The sequence below is a fragment of the Lactuca virosa genome, chromosome 3 (genome assembly GCF_052849685.1).
Source record: "Lactuca virosa cultivar CGN04683 chromosome 3, Lactuca_virosa_CGN04683_v6, whole genome shotgun sequence".
Classification (NCBI taxonomy): domain Eukaryota; kingdom Viridiplantae; phylum Streptophyta; class Magnoliopsida; order Asterales; family Asteraceae; genus Lactuca; species Lactuca virosa.
In genome coordinates, this window is record NC_136428.1 from 407,121,548 (window position 1) to 407,141,170 (window position 19,623).

Genomic DNA, 19,623 nt, shown 5'->3' on the forward strand with positions numbered 1-19,623 from the left:
ACTGCACTTTTTTGTAAACCACAATGACCAATTTTGCAATTTACTCAAAAAAAAAAAAAAAAAAAAAACAACTACTACTACACTACTATACCGTTTTAATTTGATTTTTACATTTTTTTTATTTTTATAATTTGAAAATAAAAATAAAAATATCAAACTCCCCCCCCCCCCCCTCCCAACCCTATCCCATCCACTAGACACCCTCCCTCATAAGATCATGACCATAAAGATTGTGGTCAGAACAAATACTTAATTGATCTTTTATTTTGTTTTTTTTTTTAATATCTATTGTAATTTATTTTAATGTATGTCTATACTTGAATACATTAAAGTACACAAGTCCTAATTTACTTTTATATATATATATATATATATTTTTTCGTATTTTACGTTTTACAGTCCACTGTCCCTATTACATCAGATATACTGCCAGAAGAAACCCAATCCACATGGGAACTAGATCTCCCGCACTGCTCAAACCCTAGATCATATATTCGGGCCTAAGGCATAACTGACAAGACATGTTTATCTGACACAATTGGCTTAGGTTCGTATCAGATTTACCAACAGAAATCCACTAAATGACTAAATTCACAATATGTTTATAAAACGAGTTTTTGTTATCCTATAAACAACACCGAACGTGAGGCAACCACAACAGAGTGGAATGATTCACGATCATTACAAAAATATGATATAATTTTAGTTCATTAATTAGGAGAAAAGCTAGAGCACAGAAACAGAATCGGCGAATCAGATCTCGACACGTAGGCGTCGGAGTTCGGAAGAGAAGATTTGACTGGAAGTCAAAGTTCGGCGTGCTAGAGCACGTATGTCATCACGGGAACAATCACGGGAGATCCGAACCAATTCCCATAGGGCACCTCCACTTACCATGTCTTTTGCATTTACCTCTGAAATTATAATAAAAAATATGTCGATTTTAGTTGCATTTTCATTTCTAGCGGGTCAATGGGTAAAATAATAATAATAAATAGCTAAAAAGAAAAAGTCAATAGTGTACGTAAGAAAGTTGCTTGTTCAAACAAAACACACAAGTTCCTAAACCGTTTTATCAATTAAAAAAAATTACAAATTTGGTCCCTGTAGTTTACCAAAAATCACAAGTTCGGTCCAAATTTTGTAAATGTCCCAATGTCGTCCTTAAGGTTGCATTTTGTTGCGAACATGATCCATGACCCATATAAAATGACTTCAAATTTTGCACTGAATTTGTGATTTTGTGTAAAGTATAGGGACCAAATTTGTAATTTACTCTTAAAAATATTCTTGTTGTATGGCTGAAAGGAAAGATTTGTAATGAAATAAACATACCATGTTGTGCTAAATGACAAAGTGCAAGCTCAATGTGGCGTCTAATTATTGATGCATCGTTGTTGGCATTTTGTACAATCCATGGAAGTGCTCCATCTTCTATCAACATAGACCGATTATTTTTGTTCCCTATAACACATTATAATCAGTTAAATATTTTTAGCATTACGCATTATAGAATTAGAAACAAGGAAAATAAACCATAAAATATAACTTGCAATTTTCATTCCTTCATTTTTAATGCCATAAGCCATATATGTCTGTAACATATTTCCCATTGTTCAGCAAATAAGTAAGAAAGTAAATTTGGTCCACTACATTCTGTCAATTGTTTCTATTTTAGAGGTATTATAGATTATTTGATAAGAAAGAAAAATACAAAAACACAAAACTTATTTTCATTATGTTGTGGGTTTAGAGCTACTTCAACGATTTTCTGTAGTAATTAACCCATTATACTTTTTTTGGACATATATACATATTTCGCATCACAACTTACTTTCACCAATTTAGGCATTTACCCACTAAACTATTACTTTTTTATGATTACTATAATAACTGTTTGGTGGCTAAATCAATAAAATGATAAAAGCACATTTTGCTAAATCGATAAAATTGTGAAAGTATGTTGTGATTTTGGATCCACAAGATTCTTTTAAAATTGTATTTATTGAAGTGTTATAATACTATATATATATATATATATATATATATATATATATATATATAATAAATGAGTAAAGTACAACTATTTTTTTGTAGTGATTAAACCATTATACTCCTTTTTCAATGATCTAAAATCCATTTTTCCCGATTATCTGGTTTTTTATAAAAAAAAAAAAAAAAAAAAAAAAAAAAGTTGAAATAGAGAAAAAAAAATCACATTGTGATTGTACTTCCCATTATTTTATCAATTTACCCATTGAAGAATTATTTATTTATTGATTATTACCTTTGCTAGAAGTTCTGGACTCGCATTTTGCAAAATTTGCAACTCCACGTGCAACTTGAGAAAGAACATCTGGATGTCTTGACCTAACCATCCCCAACAAAGCCTTAATTCCACCTTCAGATCGCAACCGAGTTTGCAGTTTATCTGGCAATTGCAACCAAATACACACATTAAATGCAAGAAATTGCAACGTACCCTCATTCATTTCTTTATTATAGCAGTTACTTTCATTTTTTCCTATTAAGACATTGTACTTTGAAAAATCTTCTCAATTATGCAAAATAAAAACATTGCTATAATTGAGTAGATTTTTCAAACTACACTGCTGTAAAAGGAAGAAAAGAAAGTAGGATGCCATAACAAACAAACAAGTAAATAGAAGTATGAAAATAAGCAGTACCATTTCCACATAGATTGGCAATAGCTCCAGCTACCATTCGTAGAGTCTGTGGATCCTCAGCATCAGCTGCAGTCATTGCCAATAGACTAATTCCACCTTGACCCATTATAAGTTCTTGATTAGCTTCTGTAAACACCACAAACAAATTAAAACATGCCAATTAGCAAAAATTCAACAACATTTTACCTAATCGTATATTGGTTTTATCCAACTTATTCATTTTTAAAAAGAGAGCCATTAGAAATATGCCTGATTATAAAATGAAATATAATTACAAACAAAAAAATATGCAAATGAGAGAGAGAGAAAGAGACCATTCATGGCAAGATTTGCAATAGCACCAGCTGCTATTCTGCAAATAGTTTCATCAAAGCTTCTACTTCTAAGAAGTGCCAAAAGTGATGAGAGTCCACCAGCTTCAACTATTCTTTCCTGATTTGTATCTGCACATTCACAACATGAATCGACTTTTAAATAAACTTTTAGGAATGATTAATTGAATTTGAATTTGGGTGTACTGGAATCAGTTTTTATATCTAAAATCACCATTTTGACTGTGGATAAATATAACACCATCTAAAATAATCTTAAAATGGGGATGCAACAACTTTCTATTTGACAATGTAATAAATCCAAGGGTTAAGTGCAAGAACTAGCGACCTACTTCTACTTTCATTTCTTTCTATTAAAGTATTTTACTTTAAAAAATCCTTATCAAGGCATTGTACTTCTAAAATTCTACCCAGTTACATCATTTTACTTCTAACTTTAACTTATTAAAATTTTAAATTTCAAAAGTTTACTCAATCACGGCATAGCACTTCCAAATTTTTTCTTATTAAGACATTATACTTTTAAAAAAAAAGGTTATATTATGAAAGACCTTATATTTTGGGTTTTTTCCAGATTAAACCTCAACTTTATTTTTTTCCTGAAAAAAACCTTGCATTTTTTTCATTTTTTCCGCAAAAAACCCTCAGCCTTTTAATTTTTTCAAAAAAAAACTTTTTATTTTTTTCAGGAAAAATCCTCACATTCAACAAAAAATTCAAAAACAAAAACTGCTAAAAGGGCTAAATCAAAAAAAATAGAAAAATACAAGGTCTTTTTCAGAAAAAAAAAAAAAAAGATGTTGAGGTTTAATCTAGAAAAAACACAATAAATAAGGTCTTTTATGATATTAACCCTTAAAAAAATCTACCCAACTATAGCAGAGAAAACCGCTTTGTATTTAGATGAGACATTGCTATAATTGATAGATTTTTCAAAAGAAATAGAAGTATAATGCTATAATAAACAAATCAATGAAAGTATGTTGCTATTTCTGGCATTTAACACTATATAGAAAACATGTGAAGAAGGTTACAGAAACTAATGACCTTCAGCTGCTAGATTTGCCACCACCTTCACTGCATGCAAGCGTACATTAGGATCTTCCGACTCTAGCAAAGACAATATTTTTTGCAATCCAACTGTGTAATTTGATTAAAAAACAAAAAGTTAGAAGAATATAAGCCATCAGTTTTAGGTGATAACTGCAAATCCTGCATACCATGTTCATGAAGATTAGCTATTGATGTTGTCTCCCCATTGCCTCGATCATCAATCTGTGAGTATCTAGACTGAAACAATGAACTAAAGAATTAGGTACAACTTAATATAGCTCTAGCAATATACTTTCATTTTTTTGTGTATTATAGCATCTTACTTCCATTTCCTTCTATTACAGCATTGTACTTTCAGTTGTTTAGTTATTACGGCGTACAGTGAAAAATCAACTCAATTGTAACTTGTAGCATGTGCTTCCAACTTTTTTTCTTTTTTAGGATGTTTTACTTCAAAAGATGCACTCATTTGTAGCAATGAGAATTGCTTTGTATATGGATGCCATTGCTATAGATGGATAGATCTTTCAAAGTACAATGGTAAGACAAGAAAAAAAAATTGAAAGTAGAATGATATAACAAACAAATGAATGAAAGTGAAGTGCGATTTCTTGCATTTATCCCTGTATTGAAAAGTAGCCACATACCTGACCCGAACCAAAAGAGAGTTGAGACAATCTACTTTGTAACATCAAAACCTCATCTTCCAGTTTCTGTTTCTGACGAGTCTCTTCGTCCAATAAATTTTGAAGCTTTACAACATCAGCATTTGCATCTGCCTAGTCCATGAGGATAATATGTGATGTAATACATATTCAATTGAAAAAAAAAAAACTTAAAAGATTTAAAATATATATATATCTTATCCTGGTTGGATATCATAAAAATCAGACCTCTGTAGGGCAAAATTGTGAATTTCTAAGACTGTGAATCTCTTCTTCAGCCCGTTTCCGTAAAGAAATTTCTTTTTGAAGCATTATCTTTAATTCTGTAACATCTTCATTGGCATGATCATTATTACCCTGGTCATATAAAGAAAGTGAGTGAAACTAATGAAAAAATGAATTTTGTAAAGCAAGAATTCTATGGATTCTTGAATTTAAACACAGCTGCATTGGTATGGATGATCATGAACCCTTTTGGGTTAAATGCAAGAAATTACATCCTACCTTCATTTCTTTCTATTATAGCAGTGTAGTTTGAAAAAATTAACTAATTACAGTAATATCATCTAACTACAAAGCAATTTCACTGCTCTTGATAAGAAAAAATTTGAAAATACAATGCTATAATTGGGTAGATATTTCAGAGTACAATGTTTTGATAAGTTGATAAGAATAGGATTATGAGTATAATTTCATAATAGAAATGGATGCAGGATGCTATAAACAATAAATGAAAGTAATCAAAATATGTTGATATTTCTTGCATTTAGCCCAAATTGTTGAAAAAAGAAGTAAGGGAAGAACATAGATAAATTATGTCGGATTATGATTACCTCTGCACTGTGATTGCCATTACTGAAGCCATTGGTTACACGTTTTGGTTGATTGTGCATCCACTTTTCCTCGAGCTTTTTAATTGATTCCATGTAGTCCATCTGGCATTTCATTTTCTCCCTCTACAACAACATACAACATTTTAAAAGGCTGCAGAAATGCTTAGAAAAGGTAACAAATGAAGTGTCTGTGTGATAAACACACTTCACTAGAGGGGCACTGGTTCTTGGATTCCTATGGAATTGGAATTCAAGATTCCATTCCATTCCATTGCATGTTCGGTGTCTAAATGGTCAGAGATCATTCGAATTTCGTGTATGATGGATTTCACCATTCTCAGACCAACTCCAGTGGAGCACCAAAATACCATTTTGGTGTGAAAATAAACTCCACACACCAATCTGGTGTTATACTATTCACTTTACAGTTTACACCAAACTTGATTTTACACATAAATTGTTATATATTTAATGTAAAAGTTGGAAATTAATTTATGAAATATATCATTATAAAAATCTAATAGAGAGCTTTAAAATGAAGACAATATTAAATATTATATTTAAATATATTGATATAAATTTTTAAGAGTTATCAACTTTTTTAACAATTTTTCGTAACATAACTATTTCAGAAATTTAAAAAAAAAAAAAAAAAAAAAAAAAAAAACTAGTTACTTGTCATAATTGCTATGTTTTAATATAATAGTATAATAGTAACAAGGATACATTTATTATTATAATATTATATATATATATATATATGTGTGTGTGTGTGTGATTGTGTGTGTTTTGATTTTATGGTTCTAGTGTGTGGTTGGAGTTGGAAAAAGATTTGGAGTTAAATATCACCATTTTGGTGTCATGTTTGGTGATATGGCTGGAGTTGCTCTTAAGGGCGAGTGGAAGGAATTCAATTTCATTCTTCATTTTTTTGTTAAAAGACAAAAATAACTCTATTATATATATTGAAATGAACAAAAATTAAAAACTAAATCATACATTTACCATAAACAATTAAAATTTAGTTATAAAAGAAAATACAATTATTATACTTTTATTATTGACTTCCATTTCATTTTGCTGTCAACCAAAAGCATGATAGATTCTATTCCTTTCAAAAACATTCTTCAAATGAAATGCCCCCTTGATCTAGATGAAGCATTACTAATTATACCAGCTATTTGGAGGCATACTTAAATTTAGGTTTAATGTCATAAATGGGTAACAAACATTTTTTTTCACAAAAAGCCATTGTTTTAAGAAAGTACTATCATAGGGTATTTACAAATACCACTATTTAATGCTATTTTGTAAACAAAATCAAATGTCTCGTTACGTATTTATGGTACTTGTTTAGTTGTTTAAAAACAATGGTGTTTTGTTAAAAAAAATAGTTTGTTACCTATTTGTGACAGTAACCCTTGAATTTTTTAAAGGAAAAAGTTACTTATAAACACATATATCCAAACTAACCTCCAATGCTTCTGTATAATTCATTTCAGCTTCAGATATACGTTGTTGTGCTTCTATTGCTGTCCTTTCAATCTCATCCTCAAATGCTTTCTGTTGTCTTTCGTTTTCTGCAATGAGTTTATCAATCTGTGTCTCAAGCTTTCTACACAAACTTTTGTAATCAAATTCCTCCTTTATTTTCAACATGTTCTCCACCTTCATAGCCTGAAATAAATTAAAAATGACAAAAGTTTACTTTTTACTTCACAAGTAAAACAATCCATATTAGAGAAAATGCTTCTGTGAAAACTTGAACACTTGGACACAAGAGAGAGAGAGAGAGAGAGAGAGAGAGAGAGAGAGAGAACATGTAGTCTGGCTGAGGCTGTGTTTCTCTTTTTTTTCCCATTAAGTGTTATTTAGATAAACGATGTTCAAAATTTATTTGCGAAAATCATTGCAAACATGGGGAAATGGAAGGAAAAATAAATAAGAGCAAATTCCATAAAAATTGGGACTTAATGAGAAAGCCTCTTTTCCTGACTTAGTCTATTAACTCGTTTTTCTCCATTAAGTCAATAAGAAATACCGATATAGCTTAGCGGATTAAGGGCTTGTTTCTTTTGTTCCCAATAAGTTATATATAGGTACGTGCCGAATGGATAAACTATGTGTAGAAGTAAGTATACACAAAGACTATTTCTTTATTCAACTGGATGAAACAGTCTGAATGTGAGTAAATTGACCATTTTACCCTTCTGTTCAGAGAAATATGACCATTTACCTTCCTATCCCCATCAAGCCCATAATGTCAAAAAGAAAAGGCACCTAAAGCTCTCGGTTAAAAATATGTATAACTCAAAAAAAAGATGATAAGTGCAAAAAGGTGAACACTCAGTAACACTATTTTTGAAATGAGTGGGACCTGATGCATGATGTTTTTACTAATATATAGATTCTGGACAATGTGTCTGCAAATGGTCAGTGTTATGCAGAAAGAGTTACCAACAAAACAGGGAAAATTGTTTCCGTTTAAATTTTAAGGCCTTCAAAAGCTTAGTTACTCACCCTTTGTCCAAACAATATAGTACTTGAAGTTTCTGCACGATGACGTGGCGATGGGCCAACAGTTACAATTAATGATGTTCTTGCAGTGCCTGCAAATAGAATAATCTTAGGGTTTCAGTACATAGTGTTCGAGTACAAATATGATATAAGTTATAAACGGAATAAGTAAATAATTTGGATGTATTCTAAATAACTTGCCTCCAAATGAATCTTTAAGCAGCCTCGTCAGCTTAGAATCTCTAACGGGTACATGAGGGCTATTCTCTGCAAGAGCATTTATGCACTTCCCTAATGCACTTAATGAAAGATTTATAGATTTCGCTTCCTCTAATGTGTGTCCTTCACTTCCTGATATAGAAAACAAATCACCAATGTAAGAAATCCAAACTATATACTATCAGGTCTGTTTAGTGTGATTTAAATTTTTTTATGCTTAAACTCGTAGTAAGCTTCTAAAAACATAATTTTAAAAATATTAAAACTAGTTCTGCATCATTTTAAGTCTTTTTGTTGAGGTCATGTCAAGATAACTGGCTGTGGGTTTATAAGAATCCAAGAAGATAAGTGATACTTGATACACACCTGACTTATGAACGCGCTCAGAGCCTGCAAGATCTACAACAACTAATTTTCCTTTCCGAATAACTGGTGGCTTAGAATTACGGCTCATGTGGATAGAATGGTCATTTTCACTTGTGATCTCAGATTCCATATCCGTAACAGACCTCTTAATGTGCACCTGAAGTATCGTATCAAAAAAAGAGCAATAGTTATCAACTTCGATATACATAGTAAACATCACATAAGGGCAAATTGCAGGTAATAGCAATGTACTTTAATTTCTACCCATAATAGCAACATACTTACATTCCGTTACAAATATAGGCATTGTACTTAGTTGTTGCATATTACTATTATGGGTGAAGAATTGCAAGTACATTGCTATTATGTGTAAGAAATTGTAAGATTATGGGTTGCATATTGTTATTATCGGTAAAAATTTGAAGTAGGTTGCTAGTATGGGTAAGGAAATGAAGTAGATTGCTATTATGGGTAGAAAATAAAGTACATATTGGCAGAAAGAGTAGCATATGTTGCTATTATGGGTTTCATATTGCTATCAGTGGTAAAGAAATGAAAGTAAATTGCAATTATGAGTAAGGAATTGCAAGTACATTGCTACTATGGGTTGCATATTGTCATTATGACATTATCAGTAAAAAAACTGGAGTAGGTTAAGGTTGCTAATATGGGTAAGGAAATGAAAGTAGATTGCTATTATGGGTAGAAAATAAAATAAAGTACATTGTCTATATTGACAAAATGGACGTGAAACAATCTACAAGAGTTCAGTTATTTTACCATGAGGATTGCATGACTACGGGAAGATTCGGTATTGAGTTTTGTATTGGCAGCAACTCGATGAGCTTCTCCAAGACGCAATAACTCCATGAAATCCTGGTGAGTTCGTATATCTACAAGAGTTGCAGCTGGAACAGAAACATCACCAGTTTTTGGATCTTCAACAATTGCAATGTTGTCATTTGATGGATTTAGGAGGTCTTGAATTGTCTCCATGTAAAGCTGCAGATATTTTATGAACAAATTTGATCAAAAGTAGAAACGTAAGGGGGTGTTTGGTTGTCAGAATGTTTGGAAGAAACGGAAATGGAATCTCAAGGAATCAGAACTTATTATAAAAATCAAGTATTTTTGCTTACTATAAAATATATGATAGGAATGGAATCTCAAGGAATCATAACTTATCATATGTTTATAACATATTTACCTGCAAATATGAGATCATGACAGAATCAGAATCCCGGCTTATGTTAGCAAGTATATCTTCCATTGCACGGACCATGATCCCACGAGCTGATGTGTCTTCATCACCCAATCTTCCAAGAGTAAAAGTCTTCCCTGTGCCCGTTTGACCATAAGCCATCACTGTCCCATTGTAACCATCTAAAACACTCTGAAATTAATGGGGTGTAACAATTACTACATGCTCAAATTTTAACATAAAATTAGAAGCAGGAAAACTGAAATTGTTTAGGCATGTAGCACTAAGTTATCATATGTATGATATCACCCACCTCCACTACAGGTTTGGCAACAACTTCATAAACACGCTTCTGTGATGCAGATTCAGTTAGCACTTCATCAAACTCATAAGTGTCTGAATCCCAATTGTTCTTTCGAAGTTTTAATCGTTTAAACTGAGATAAAAAATGAAGATTTGCCACAGTAAGTAATGATATAATTTAATGAAATTTAACTGGAAGAATGTAGTTAGGTGCTCCTAAGTTGTAAGAAGTACAATTGTCACACCTCTGGTTGCAATTCCACACAATCAGCAAAATCAGCATCTGCTACCATCTCCTCAGCATTTTGAGGTCTCAATCTGACAGCAACTCTAACTCGACCAGAAACTACAACACCAATTCAAGATAACAAAATTAAATCGATTTTGTAGTTAGGGCATTAACCTACCCCAAACATGTTGGGAAAAAAGATTGTTGATGTTGAATAATCGTTGGTGCCTTGGTATTAACTAAGGTAGAACTTCTAAATTCTAAATTCTGATCAGCATTCAGAATCATCTAAAGAGTGTGATAATTACTACATTGGGTCATTAACACTTTTGGCAAATGCCTAGGCTACCCAAGTCTTTATCCAGCAGCTCTAGATTGCAACATGAATATCAGCATTTATGGAATTTAAACCAACAAAATCCTGAATTTATTTTAAAATCTATCTAACGAGTTAGGATACAAGTGCAGGCGTACTGGTATGATAAACAACTTGAAACTTTTAAAAAGAATGGGATAAAAGTACAGTGAGAATATTGCACATATTACATCACATTCAACTACAATATGTACACAACACTACAACAGTTGTCAGTTAATCAAGTACAAGAATCATCATGCTATTCTATATCTTACATCTTGTAAAATCTCCAAGTCCATAAGTTACATGCATTTTAAATCTATTATAGAGCATCCCAAAATCCTCAAGTATGCGAACAGTAACACACATTCAACACCAAATATTCAAGTATTCTTCCTTCCTTGATAAAGCTTTCACATTGCCAGGGTTTATCATAATTTCACATTTTACTTCTCATCATCATCAAAAATAAGTTGTTCAAATGCTACATGTCTATATGATATAAATTACTAATTGTCATATACAACTATCAGCAGTATTCATTAATCCTGGTCTAATAACAGAGCTAATTAAGTGCACTAATGCTACAATGCTGTTAAATAAGTGTCCAGTGGATAGAATGCATATGCTGTATAAATTAGTAGCTAAAACTAATCCACAAACAACGTTCAGAATGCCTTATCTAGTCAAACAGTTCATGGATCTCGCAGTAAAATATCACCACAGCTGCTAAAAACGGAACTATAAACAAATCTAACAGAAGCGTCCGTACATCACGAATAGTCTAAGAGATCAGCATTACGAAAATGAAAGCTGAACTCGAAAAAAAAACGCCAACACACCTAAAACTCACCTGAATCATCGAAACCAGCACTGGAGTTGCTACGACGAACAATAGAATTCTTCGATTTGAAGGAAGAAGATGCTCTGAGATTCGATGAACCAGTTGGTTGAGCACGATCCACCTTCACCGTCCCCCTCCCATTCCTATATGAAGCCATCGTACCAAATTCAAACTGAACACCGCCACCGCCTCTGCCGCTGCCGACGCCGATTACTTCATGTAACCCTATATGAGATTGAAATTTTGAAGTTGCTCTCACTGTTTCACTTTCTCGAAGAGTGTGCTTGATCCTCGTATGCGGAGTTCAAACAAAGGGAGAGGATTGGGGCCCAGTTTTGCGGTGCAAGAAAGGGCGAAATGAAGAGGCAAAGTACAGACTACAGAGAGAGCGTTTGAAGTGTTTTAATTGTAAATCGATGATACATAGTAGTCGGTAGATGCTCAAACAATTTTCATGGTGGTAAAAACAATCTCGTGTTTGTTTGTGTGGGATTATCAGAAAATTACATGACGTCTAACAAATACTTTATAAGAGTAAATTACAAATCTGGTCCATGGGTTTGTCCAAATTCACACTATTGGTCCTAGTATTGATTTTGTAACATGGTTGGTCCCTATTGTTAGTCCATATGAAAATACCATCTTACCCTTTCTAATATTTTTTTTTTCTTTTCCTTTTTACCCATTTATATATTTTAATAAATAAAAAAATAGAAAAACACACATTGACTACCTCTAAACCTCTATGTCTCTACTATCGACCCCTAATCCTTCTTCACCCTCCACCATTGGATCGCCTCCTTATGTCATCTTCTCTACATTGAAACCAACAACAATTATAACATCCCAAAAATCACGATAAAAATTTTCATTTTTCATTTAGATAAACTCATTTTTTTCATAAAACCCAAGTCACAAAACATAAGTGTCAAATACAAACATCCCAAAATTAGAGTATCCAAAACAGGCGGAAATCAAAATTATTGAGGATATATACGATCAAGTTTTTGCCTTTCTCGATCATTTGAAGTACATGAAACAAGAAATCACAATTGTAAGCCCAAGCTTAGTGAGTTTTCCAAAATACCCAACATAATGGAAATACAATTACAATGCATGCATGTAGGGTTGTTGGCCCATAACCTAAACCCAACCATCCTGGATTTGCTAACATAGAGTCTCAACCCAACCATCCGGTTTTGTTGACATGTAGTCTCAACCCAACCATACGGGTTTGTTGGTCCACCGCACGGAGCAGTACCTCAACCTAACCATCCGGGTTTGTTGGCTTTCTGTCACACCCCCAAACCAGAACGGCGGAAACGTTCGGGGGCGAAGGATGTCAGGTAAGTATCACAACAAATGCATTATAGTAATCAAAGTACAAACAACAATTGCATTAATAAGTATAAGTTTTACATAAGTGTTTAAACATTAAATATTCAAACATCAAAGTAGATACGGTAGAAGACAAAAGATGCAGCACGATACTAGGCAGACTTCTCAAAAGCTTCGGGAGTGTACCTGTCTACTGGATTCCTGAGAATACAAGTTATTTTGAAAGAGTAGATCAGCATTTAAGTTGGTGAGTTCATAAGTATTTTATTTATATAAAGTATACTCCAAATTCTTGGAAAAGTTTGCATGTTCCTCCAGAAAATCCTATATTTTCTAATATGATAAAATGATAACCACAATAGTTCTTTCTACAATTACTTAGTTTATACTATATATATATATATATATATATATATATATATATATATATATATATATATATATATATATAACATAATATCGAACGGACAGTTAAATGTGTGTATTTGCCCTAAGCCCACAACCAAACAAGGAATAGGAAGTAAGGCGGAAGTCACACATTCCACTGCCAATTGGATATTACTTATATATAACTCTGATGTATAAACTAATGAATTACTGAATCAACCATTAAAGGTCCTTTAGGTTATACTAGTTTTAAAAAAGTAACTGATTACGTTCCAGAAAATCCTACATTTTCTGCTTTAAGATTGATAAGTAGTTTTAATTCCATAAAACCGTTCCATTTAAGTATTATTGTACTTACAATAAGGTTTAACATAATTTTAACTATCCATAAAGTAATGAGAATAATGTTTTCCGTTTTGTTGATGAAAAGTAGTTTTAATTCCATAAAACTGTTTCGTAAAGTAGTTTTAATCCCATAAAACTGTTCCGTAAAGTAGTTTTAATCCCATAAAATCGTTCCTTTTTTATTATGGAAAGTGATTACTATAGTAGTATTTCTTAAAAAGAATAAACTACTGGTGAATAACTACCCTAATATTAACCTGGTTAATTAGGGTTAAAATGTGATAAAGTTAACCATGCTGATAGACTAAAATAAACACGACGACCTTCCAGTGTCGAAACTGAATATGTGACATTTGTCACCCCATGGCTGGTCTGTCGGACTGTAGCTAGCAGTCGGGATGTGGGATTGTCAGTCTCGTATAGATCTATACACACAATGTCCGCTCTCCCTCCAGGAGACTCTGGTTACAAGAATGTAACATAGCAAGTATTGCTATGTCCTGAATACGTACCATCACATTTTAGTTTGAGTGAAGATCGAATTATACCCTTTTCTTGACAAAGTAGTTTAGACCTCGTATACTTATATAGAAAATAGATTTCTCGTTGCTTTCATAAATTATACCTATTATAATTTATACGTTCTATCTGATTAGCATGATTTCTCATGAGTGTACCCCTTTGCTCAGTGTGATACAAAGGTAATGATATCAATTGAAGTAACATTTTATATTCTCATATGTATAATGTATATAATTAAGAAGGAAACGGCATTCGGACAAATAACCCAACCTTAAGCCCGCATCCAAACAAGGAAAAGGAAATAAGGCAACTCATTAGTCCTAAGCCCTTTAAGTCTTATTTATTTACTTATACATATATGAACATGATTTTGACAGTTTATAAGTTTAAAGAGTTATAAAAACATTTAAGAGAGTTTAACGGTATTCTAAAATGAGTTTAGGTTACTTTAAAAGAGTTTGCATGACTTTAAGTCATTATGGAAGTATTTGGTAATCCTTAAAAGCATAAGGAAATCTTTTATGTGATTGATATCACATGCAATGATTAACACCATTAAATTGTGTTCAACTTGTATTCCCCTCCTAAAAAGCATTTAAAATCATTTAAAAGGTAGATTATAGGGTTATGAACTCACCTTGTGTTGGAGATTTGATTGAAGATATGATATAGGATGATTGATATGCTAAGTGAAGTCCCGAGCACAAATAGATCCTATTTAGCATATTATTACACAAATATGTGTAGTGTTAATGAATATAACTACAAAGGTATTTAGGAAACAACCTAGGATGCTAGAGTAACTCACCAAAAGAGTGTTAGAAACAAATTAGGAGGCTGAAATGGAGTTCACAGCCAAGAGTGAAGGGATCACGGCCCTATGAGTGGTTCACGGCCCAAGAACATGAAGAACACTTGAAGTGTTCACGACCAAGATGATGTGTTCACGGCCCTGGGATGGTTCACGACCCAAGAACACCTGATGATCTTGAAGAAAATGTGATGAATCAAAGATGGAATCAAAGGGTTTCACATGAACAACAAGAAAAGGGTAGTGATTCTTACACTTTTGAGGAGAAAGGAGGGTTCATGGTTGATGATACTTGAGAGAGAATGGGGTAGTTCATGGATGGAAGATGAGAAATGAGGAGAAAATGGCTAACACCCTTATATATAAGCGAGGGTTCACGATCTGAAGGGTTCACGGCCGTGAACCTCGTTTGCGGTCCGAAGGCGGTGGTGGCCGAGAACGTGATTACAGCTGCGAGGGTTCACGGTCCGAGGAGTTCACAACCGTGAATCTTTTGCGGCCCGAAGTGTAAGGTCCGAAGTTTACTTGTTCTCGGTTGCGAGGTTGGTGTCCGAAGGGAAAGAAAGAATGGATTTCGGACTTCAATTTTTCACCTCTTAAACATATAACACCTCGAATACGAGGTGTACACATTTATAAAACATTAATCTAATCCATTTAAAATAGAATAAGATTTTAGTTGATTTTAGTTGACCCAAGTTTGACTTTGATTGACTAGGGTTGACTTTTCAATAAGAAAATAGCGGGTTGTCACATCATCCCCCCGTTAGAGAGAATTTCATCCCGAAATTAAGTCTAAAGAATATACATTAACGAAGGTGAAAAGTATGGATACTCATGTTCCATTTGATCTTCCCGTTCTTAAGTGAAATCCGGTTCTCGCTATGCATATCAGCGGACCTTCACTAATGGGGTAAGGATCTGATTAGTCCTAACGACTTCGGTGTCTAGGATTTCTACGGATTCTTCCACGAAGCTGAGGCTCTCGTTTACCTTGATCTAATCGAGTGGGATAACAAGAGTCTCGTCGAACAAACAAGTTGAAAGATAAGGATGTGGAAGGTAGGGTGTATGCTATTGAATTATCGAGGTAGTCGAGGTCTATACGTTACTGGATCAACTCTAGTAAGAATCTCCAATGATCTCGTGTACCTTGGATTTAGTATTCCACGCTTTCCGAAGCGTATCATGCCCTTCCGGGGTGAGACCTTCACATGATGAGGTCACCAACCTAGAATTCCAAGGGTTTTCTCTTATCGAAGGCGTAATTTTTCTGCCTGACCCTGGGAGCTTCACATCGCTCCTGGATTTGTACTTTCTTCTCGGTAGTTTCTCGGAAGAATTCCGGACCAACGAAGGGTTTCGAGGTTAGGTTTTAGGACAATGGAGGCTGGAAATGAGGCTAACTCATGAGGTTTAAGTTGTTTAAATAGGGTACGAAATCCCGGAATTAGGGTTCCCAAACCTCGTCCAACTCGTCGAGTTGGACCTCCCCAACTCGTCGAGTTGGTCTTCCAAAAACACGCATGACAAATTTCTAACACGTCAAGTTCTTCCTCTAGAACTCGATGAGTTAGACTTATAAATGAAGTTTTATCTTCCTTAATTGACCTTCTAGATTCCGGGTGTTACACCATTAGCTAAGAGCATAGTCGAAATTTTTTCCCTCCCCTCTTTTCTCTTCAAGTTTCCTAGTTTCTAGGGTTTAGGTGTGAACCATCAGAGGCACGATATTTCTGGTGCTAGATTCCAAGAGTTTTTTCAATAAGGATTATTTGATTGTTTACTACAACAATAAAAAGGTATGTAATATTCTTCTATGAATTTCAAAATTAGCTAGGATTATAGGGTTCTTGTTGTGTAATAGAATGTTACTCCAACAGTGTTATGACTTGATCTAATAGGTTGCATGTACCCTTAAGTGTATAAGGATTTATCCATATTATTGCATGTAAAACCCATCATATCCATCATCATAAATCGATTACAAGAGAGGCAAACAATGTTTTCTCCATTTTTTGTTCATTATGACTCATACCATCGAATCTGCACAAGATGGTTTTACCACACTCCAATCTGAAATAATTAGGCCTTTCCCGCAAATCCGAAGGTTTTTTGCACATCTGGGATTTATTGTGATTTCCAACTTCTCGCAGTTTTGATCGGTTGCTTCCTTTCTTCATCACGAACATCTGACCACCGTATTTCGATTTGAAGGCAATATTTAATGATCGTTTTTTATCAATTGTTGTTTGATTTGAAGGTTTTCTTCCACATCTCGGATTAACTATGGTTTCCTACTTCTATCAAATTTGAATGAATGTCAGTAGATGGCTTGATTTTGAATGATTTTACCACTACAAAGATTTCTAATCGATCATGCTAAGAGATATGGGTACTAATTCTTTTTTCCATTTTCAGGTTGATTGGAATGCAATTCTATGTTATTATTCATTAATGTGTTAAGGCGCTTTTACAATGATAAAAAAATATGATTTATGTTGTAAGAGTTGAATCAATTGTAGTGCCTCGACAAAATATCAATCCCAACTTGATTCAGAATCAAGCCATCATGTCCTTTTTTATTTCAGTTATTAGGCTTATTTCTCTGTGATAGTCCCACATCAACTATATATATATCAACTATATATATATATATATATATATATATATATATATATATATATCATTTCACTGACTTATAGCAATCTTCTATCAACCACTGAATTTAACACGCATTATTACATATTCTGATGGTTTAGTTGCTTATTATTTACTTTCACTTTTTGTTGGTTTAGGTGTTCTAAAAAGGAAATGTTTTAGAGTGATTTTTTTATAAATTTGAAAGAATTGGAGTTTTTACTATTTTTGATGACACATTGTTTAATCTTAAATGCATAAAGAGTTCCTAAGCATACAAGAAATAATAAACCATTTTGCTACTTTTTGGTTTGTGTTATCAGGTTTTGCTTCTTTTTTTGTGACATTTTCCTCATTACTAAATGTTGCTTCTTTGTTCAGAATTTATATATTTTTAATCATTTCAATATATTACCATAATCCTCCAACAAATGATGATGCATTATGGTATTATCTCAAGTTATCATGTTTCCTTTTTTGTGACATTTTCCCAATAGGCAACTATCATTTTTTTGCTTTAATGTTATCTTTAAATTATATATGTTTTTAGTGATATTGAATGTGATTTAATTTGTTAGTTTGATTTTGAAGATGGATCAGTATCATAAAGTGGAAAAGCCAAGAGCAGAGCAACCAATTGATGAGAATGAGATCCGAATTACAAGCTAAAGAAGGATGCACAACTATATCAACTATGTCATGTGTAACATCATGTTTCGAGAAGTTTCTTATTCCGAGATTATGGACAATAAATGGATCAAGTAAAGGTCTTGGGCTTCAAGGGAATAGGGTTTAGACCTTATTGGATATGGATACTAATAGTTATGTGATCTAAGCCTTGGTTTGTGTTTTGGAGTCAAAGGGTAAAATGGGAAAAGTAGTATTCCATGCTTTTTTCATGGATTATGGTTTTTAGTTCGACATTTTTAAGCCAAAATTAACTAGATAGAAGTGTGGGGATCGTCAATACCTTTCCGTGGATATAAAGTTCGCCAAAAACAGAATTGAAACGAAGAAGTTATGGTTGTTTGAAGTTGGAATGGATTTGAATGGAAAACCATCGCCACAAAGTGGGGATCAGAGCCCACGTCGTGGCAGTCGCCACGGCACAATGAAGTGTGGCCATGGAACGGTGATCAATTAGGCTCAAGCTCATGATTTTTAGGGTTTTCAACGTATTTAAGCGTAAGGTTCCGAATTTTTGGCCATTTTATCAGCATCAATCACCTCTAGAACCCCTCAGGAGAAACCCTAGCCTCCACCTTCAAGATTTGAGCTTCTCCTCACTCCTCTTTCCTCTTTTGGATGCTTTTTATGTTATTTTGGTGAAGTTTAAAGATCAAGAAGGTTATTTTGGTTGCAAGGAATGATGCTTCAAGTTTGGATCCATCAAAAACACTACATTTATGGACTATTGTAAGTATAAAGTTCCAACATTGCTATCTAGTTCTTTAGATCTTGGTATTTGGAGGGTTTTGGCACTTTTGGTCCATTTTATGGGTGATCTTGGATTTGAGTGGACTCCAACATCTATCGACCAGTTTAGAATGCTTCATGGACCTCATGGACTAGAAAAGTTGTGATCTTTTGTCTTCCCTTATAGTCATGTAAATTGTCTTGGTCCTTTAGGTCATTTTGGTGTATTAAAGTTTAGATCTTAGAAGCTTAAAACATTATTATAGATAAAGTTGGAAACTTTATCCATCTAAACATCTTGTTGATTTAGATCTAAAACTGAGAGACTTGGACTTAATGGATTAATTTGAGAAAGATGCATTTTTGGTTCCTTTTGAGACTTAAAGCCTAGATCTTGGTGGTTTGGACCATCATAATGGATAAAGTTGGAAACTTTATCCATTATGAAGTTATTAAGAATCATATCTGATGATTTTAGCTTTGGTCCTTATGGATTAAGCTCATTTGAGTTGTTCAAACCAGTCCCCACGGCATGGCATTAGGCTGCCACAGCGTGG

At 33.3% G+C, this 19,623-nt stretch overlaps 1 protein-coding gene across 1 annotated transcript; it reads right to left on the minus strand.

The window, feature by feature from the left end:
• Positions 1-559: 559 nt before the first annotated feature.
• Positions 560-12,039, minus strand: ARK2 (armadillo repeat kinesin 2). Its single transcript, XM_079087019.1, has 19 exons — positions 11,617-12,039; positions 10,422-10,522; positions 10,187-10,309; positions 9,880-10,065; positions 9,453-9,674; positions 8,673-8,829; positions 8,289-8,438; positions 8,091-8,179; positions 7,044-7,247; positions 5,571-5,693; positions 4,966-5,094; positions 4,720-4,851; positions 4,240-4,309; positions 4,067-4,159; positions 3,002-3,130; positions 2,688-2,813; positions 2,288-2,431; positions 1,336-1,464; positions 560-914 (listed from the first exon to the last, which is right to left on the minus strand). Exons 1-19 carry the CDS (start codon positions 11,762-11,764, stop codon positions 754-756), a joined length of 2,616 nt encoding a protein of 871 aa, XP_078943145.1. The 5' UTR covers positions 11,765-12,039; the 3' UTR covers positions 560-753.
• Between the last annotated feature and the right edge of the window lie 7,584 nt (positions 12,040-19,623).